The following is a 5,928-nucleotide window of genomic DNA, read 5'->3' as shown; positions in this document are numbered from 1 at the left end:
ACAAGTGTTACAGAGGCCTATCTCAGCGTAGCTTTTCAGGAGAAGAGTCCGTAGGAGCAGTCAGTGGGGGTTGGACTGGCATATCTGGTTTCTTCACACCACGTCTCATCAAGAAAACATTTGGACTGCGAACAGGAAAATCTGGGGTCAGTGAAGAGCAACCCAAACCTTTTCCTAGATCTAATTCCACATCCTCTATGACTCCTGTTGTATCAGAGCAGGATAGAATGTCAATGACACTGCCCAGAAATTGCCACCGGACTAAGGTCCAAGTGGACCGTGCTACGTCTGTTTCATCACAGCCAGATGAAAACCAGCAGGATCTCTCTAGGACTGCAATAGAGGCCGTGCTGCCTCAGTCATCTAGGGACAGAGTAAAGCCTAAGATGCTTCCACGTACTGGAGGTAGTGAGAGAAATGGTGGACTTCGAACCACTGTTGATGAGAGGTCCTCGCCAAACAAACATATACCAGGTGCTACATCATCCTTCCCTTCTGCAGCACACAACCATAAAGTGCCCGTCCTAATTTCCCCCTCGCCAAGGAATGCATCTGCAGAGGTGCAGCTGGTTGGCATGGACTCCCTGGGTCACACCTTCAAACTGCTTCAGGAACATGCACCAGCAGGTTCAGAGAGGGACAAACCTTCTCACAGACGACTCAAGCCAAAGTGTGCCCCACCCCCTCCACCAAATCTGCGGCTTCTTCCTCCCCCATCTGCTGAGGATACAAGCGCATCTGCACCAACATCACATGGCCCTGAAAGGACAGCCAAACCATCTCGGCCTTTTCTACCCCCACCACCCCCTGTTGTTCAAACAGGAAAACTATCAAATGGAGCAGCTGGAGGTGGTAGGGGGGCCCTGAGAAAGCCTAAGCAACCAGCTGAAAGGGTTCCTGCAGAGAAAATCAGCAAAGAGGCCCTTCTGCAATGTGCTGGATTGTTATCCAATGCCCTCTCAGTACCCCAACCTAACAGTCAGCTTGTGGACACTGGCCACCAGCTTCTAGATTATTGCACAGGATATGTGGACTCTATCCCTCAGACACGAAACAAATTTGCCTTCCGGGAGGCTGTTAGCAGGCTGGAGGTCAGCTTGCAAGAGCTGCAAGTGTCTTCAGCTGGGAGTGGGGTGGGAAGTGCCGCTGCTGGTTCCCAGGGTGCTAACCCTGTGCTCAATCACTTACTGTCCTGTGTGCAGGAGATCAGCGACGTAGTGCAGAGGTAGCTAACGAGTGTCCTGCTGAAATACCTGGGAGGCATGTATCTTTATTTAACTCCCACAGACACACCCACACTACGAAATGCACTGACATGAGTATGGCTGGGGATAGTAACCTCTGCATAAGGAATGATAATAAAAGGGGTTTTAGCCTCTGGTTGCTGATAGAGTAATTATTTGCTGTGAAATGTAGCCAAATAATGCTATCCAGCAGCAATCTAGTTCTAATGCGGACACCTGATTAATGTTTGGTTATGTGCATTTTATATGTAAATGAATATGTATTATGCACATATATTCAATTTTATTTTATAGATTATATAAATATATATATATATCTGTTTTGTTTTTTTCCATCTCAGGTTGATTTATTTTATTTTAAAGTGGAGGTTTTTCCTCTCTCTCTTGTTTGGGTCCAAAACTGACATAATTTAAGCTGGATCACACCCTTTTTCTATCTATTAGAAACTGGGGTTTGGATGGTGGTTTAAAAAAAAAAAAAAAAAAAAAGCACTGTCATTGTGTATCTTTGGGTGGGTAGCTGGTGTCCTGTTTTTGGGAATGGGCACGAGTAGAAATAAAAAAATAAATATAAATATATATATATAGAAATAAATAAAAACAAAAGGCAGAATAACAAAACTGGAATAGGTATGCCTCGTGGGGACGCCACTGCAGTTCCAGAGATATTTTTGGACTAAGAATCTTGCAGAAAAATATGGGAGTTGAAGTCATAACAAGAGCACTGCAGTTGAGTTCCCACGAGATTCACACCATTGGAGTTAAAAGTGGAGGTTGGAGGCGCGTGCTGAAATAACTGGGTGGTTGCAGTCCTGAAGAGGAGGAACTGGACATCAGTATTGTAGAAATATTGAGTATGTTTTATTGTTTATTTTTTGTTTATTTATACCTCATGTAACCCCTTTGTCAGAGGGGCCCGTGACCCATTGCTCTGCTGTACATCCTGCAATATATGCAATGTGCTAAATGCCTCTCTAGTAAAGGAAGAGTCATACAAGAAGTCTGCAGTAGCCAGTGAAAAAACTACATCTAAAACAAACACTGGTCTTACTGTACATATTCTGGGCCATGCTGCCCTCACCCCATCCTATCTCCCCTCCCCACCCCCTTTTTTATTTTTTTATAAATTATAGTTCAGTGTTCCTTTACTTTATCTGCTACTATTTGTCATTAGTTTCCAGGAATGTTTCTTGGCTACACTGTCTCAGTACATTGCTTTTTCTATGGCTTAACCCAGTGTTGGCTAATCTTGGTACTACAGATGTTTGAGGTCTACAGTTTGTATGATGTTCATCCAAATGGTCAGCAGATGTATAAATACAGTTACTTTTAACTTAATGCTCTGCTTTTATGTGTAATTGTGAGAATAGGTGAATAAGCATGTACCCACTCAAAAACTATCAAGCAGGACAATATCTTTTCTAAATCGGTTTTATTCTATATATTTGTTGGTGCTTTTGCAAACTCACATTTAAAGAAAATATATCCTCTTGTCATCTACCTTCAGAGTGTTGACATTAATGATGGTTGAGCATCATGGGTATTGTGGACCTCGAATAACTGCAGTGCCAGTTCGTTGTTGTTGCTTTAGATAATTCCACAAAGCAGTGTGATTGTTCTGAGCACCATTAAGCAGTGCCACTACAAATAGGACATGTCATGGAAAATAGCTTGTTAATTTGTAAGCCACTCTCTATTTTTCGTTAGCTATGAAAACATACTTGATTCATATATATATATATATATATATATATATATATATCATTTTTTTTTTTTTTTTTTTTTTTAAACTCACTTGGTAATGTTTTTTGTTATACAAATCTGTTAATGTTAGGCTCTGAAAAGCTGCATCTGGACTGGACTGGACTGGAATATAACCACAACTGGAGTTTACACCTAAAGTAAAAGGCTTCTCTGTGTGTAGGGGTAAAACTTTGGTAGCCAACCGGTTACACTTCAGGTGCTGTGGTACTAAATCTCCCATGTCACAGCCGGCACAGAGTCACGTGGTTTGTCTAAAGCAGCAGGAGAGATACCACTGGCTTAGGTAATTTACATGTGTTGACATTGTTTATATCCTATTCCCTGCAAAAACCCCATACAGAAATAAATTGCTTAAATAATTTGAAGAGAAATCCATCAGCCCTATTAGAGCCCTATTAAAAGCTTTTACTATTAAAGAGCTGTGTTGCACCCCAATCCGATGTGAAGTAGCACACTGAGACACATTCATTTATAGTAAAGTACCAGTTAGAATTTATTTTCTGTTGCAAGTTATGCAATGTATTAACAGTAGAGCTGGAAGGGGGTGGGATGTATTCAGAGCTATATTCTGATTGGCTGCTTGGTTCTGGATCAGTCAGAATACAGCTAAAATCTACAGCATAGTTCATGATTAGAAAAGTGTTTAGTCTAGAAATTGCAATCTTCTACAGAACAACAAACTAAACTGAAACATTAGAATGTCAACGTGTATTTCGGGCTGAGAACAGAAAGGTCTACCAAAGCAATCCTGTAAAACCTACTCTAGGGTTTGTAGAATTTGCTCTCCCTGCTTTTTAAGATGTGCTAACGTAGTGCATTTACCTTTCCTATGCTTTCTGTGTCATTCTCTAATACAGCATGCTGCACCATGCATTAAATTAGCTAATCTTCTCTAGTTAACGGCCGCCCGTACCTTCTGTAACCCACTGCCATCTGAAACGTTTGGCTTACTGCTGCCCATGTCTTCTGTAGTCCAGAAGTCGTCAGAATGTTATTGCAAGGCATCTGAAGAGCTACGTTAAGCACCTGATTTTTCTTTTTATTTATTTTACAGTGTTGCAATATTTTTGAAAATGTATGCATAAACGCAGCATTAATGGAAGTGTTTTTTTTTACCATTTTATCCCAATTTAGTGTAAGAATTGTGCAGGCCAGCTTTCAGCATTTATTTTTTTAAATGTGTATTTATTTTTAATATCTGTTTTTATATTAACTTTTTTTTTTTAAGCCAACACGCAACAAAGTCTTCAAACTCCAAAGCTGTTTGACGCTAGCTTGTCAGAAATTCTAACCACATATAATGCAAATTTGCATACATGTAATTTCGATTTTGAGCCGTAAAGGGTCATCAAACTGCCACATTTCTTTTTCAAAGCCTAAACACTTCAAGCACTGCTTGTTATGTGTTGTAATTGATATATTCCATGTCATTAAAGCAGGGCCGTCTTTAATATTGATTGGACCCTGGGCAAAGCATTTGCTTGGGCCCCCTGGACCCTGTACACCCTCCCCTGTCGTGCACTCATGTTATCACCCTTAATACAGTGGCAACCTAAAGTAGAGAGGTGCAAGAATATTTTTTTGGGCCTCCCTATTGCAAGGATGTTTAAAAGGTAGATCCCCATCTGTCGTACAACTCCAGCAATGCCTTGACAGCTGGGGCTCTACCATTTACCCATGTTTGCAGGTTTGTATTTAACACTAAGCAGTTTTTGTATGTTTCAATGTAAACAGGTTTTTGTATGTGGTGTTGGCGTTTAAATGTAAGCATGTATTTATATCTAGTGTTGGTTTTTGAATGCAGGGGTGTGTATACATATAATGTTGGTGTTTAACACAGACGTGTATTTGTATGTAGTGCTGAAGCTTGAATGCAGGGGTGTATTTGTGTGTAGTGTTAGCGTGTGAATCTTGAGATGTATGCACATATACACACACAAACACACAAGTAGATATAGACACACTGACACATAGATACACAACCTGACACAAATTCCGATACACAGACACACATACCAGCGAAATACACAAAGACAACATACAGATACACACTGACACACATACAGACACACCGATACACATCCTGACATACACAAAGATTCAAACACTGACACACATGCAGTTACACAGACACACATATACACACCTGACACACTGGCAGATACACAGATACACACACAGACTTCATACAGATACACACACAATGACAACATATAGATACACACACAGATATACAGACACATAGAGACAGACATACTTACACAGACACATAAACTGACAGACATACTGACACACACACTGACAGGCATACAGACCCACATACTGACACACACACTGACAGACATACTGACACATTCTGACAGGCATACTGACACAAATACTGACACTGACACATACACTGACAGACATACTGACACATACACTGACAGGAATACTGACACACTGACACATACACTGACAGGAATACTGACACACACTGACACATACACTGACAGACATACGACACACACACTGACAGGCATACGGACACACACTGACAGACATACTGACACATACACTGACAGGCATACGGACACACACTGACAGACATACTGACAGGCATACTGACACACACTGACAGACATACTGACAGACACACTGACAGGCATACTGACACACATACTGACATACACTGACAGACATACTGACACATACACTGACACACACACTGACACACACACTGACAGACACACTGACACAGACTTACTGACAGACATACTGACAGGCACACTGACAGGCACACTGACAGGCACACTGACACACACACTGACACACACACTGACACACACTTACTGACAGACACACTGACAGACACACTGACACAGACTTACTGACAGACATACTGACAGGCACACTGACAGGCACACTGACACACACACTG

At 41.3% G+C, this 5,928-nt stretch overlaps 1 protein-coding gene across 2 annotated transcripts in view; it reads left to right on the top strand.

Moving 5' to 3' along the window:
* The window catches only part of ABL2 (ABL proto-oncogene 2, non-receptor tyrosine kinase), a 50,134-nt gene extending 48,665 nt beyond the window's left edge, over positions 1-1,469 (top strand). For both annotated transcript variants that reach the window (XM_063428255.1, XM_063428256.1), the window contains exon 11: positions 1-1,469. This exon is cut by the window's left edge and continues 294 nt beyond it. In XM_063428255.1, coding sequence (XP_063284325.1) covers positions 1-1,229 — 1,229 coding nt within the window. In that variant the 3' untranslated portion in view covers positions 1,230-1,469.
* The last annotated feature ends 4,459 nt before the right edge of the window (positions 1,470-5,928 follow it).

Source organism: Pelobates fuscus, chromosome 7, assembly GCF_036172605.1.
Source record: "Pelobates fuscus isolate aPelFus1 chromosome 7, aPelFus1.pri, whole genome shotgun sequence".
NCBI lineage: Eukaryota > Metazoa > Chordata > Amphibia > Anura > Pelobatidae > Pelobates > Pelobates fuscus.
Note: the sequence above shows the minus strand (reverse complement) of the source record. Positions and strands in the feature narration are given on the sequence as shown.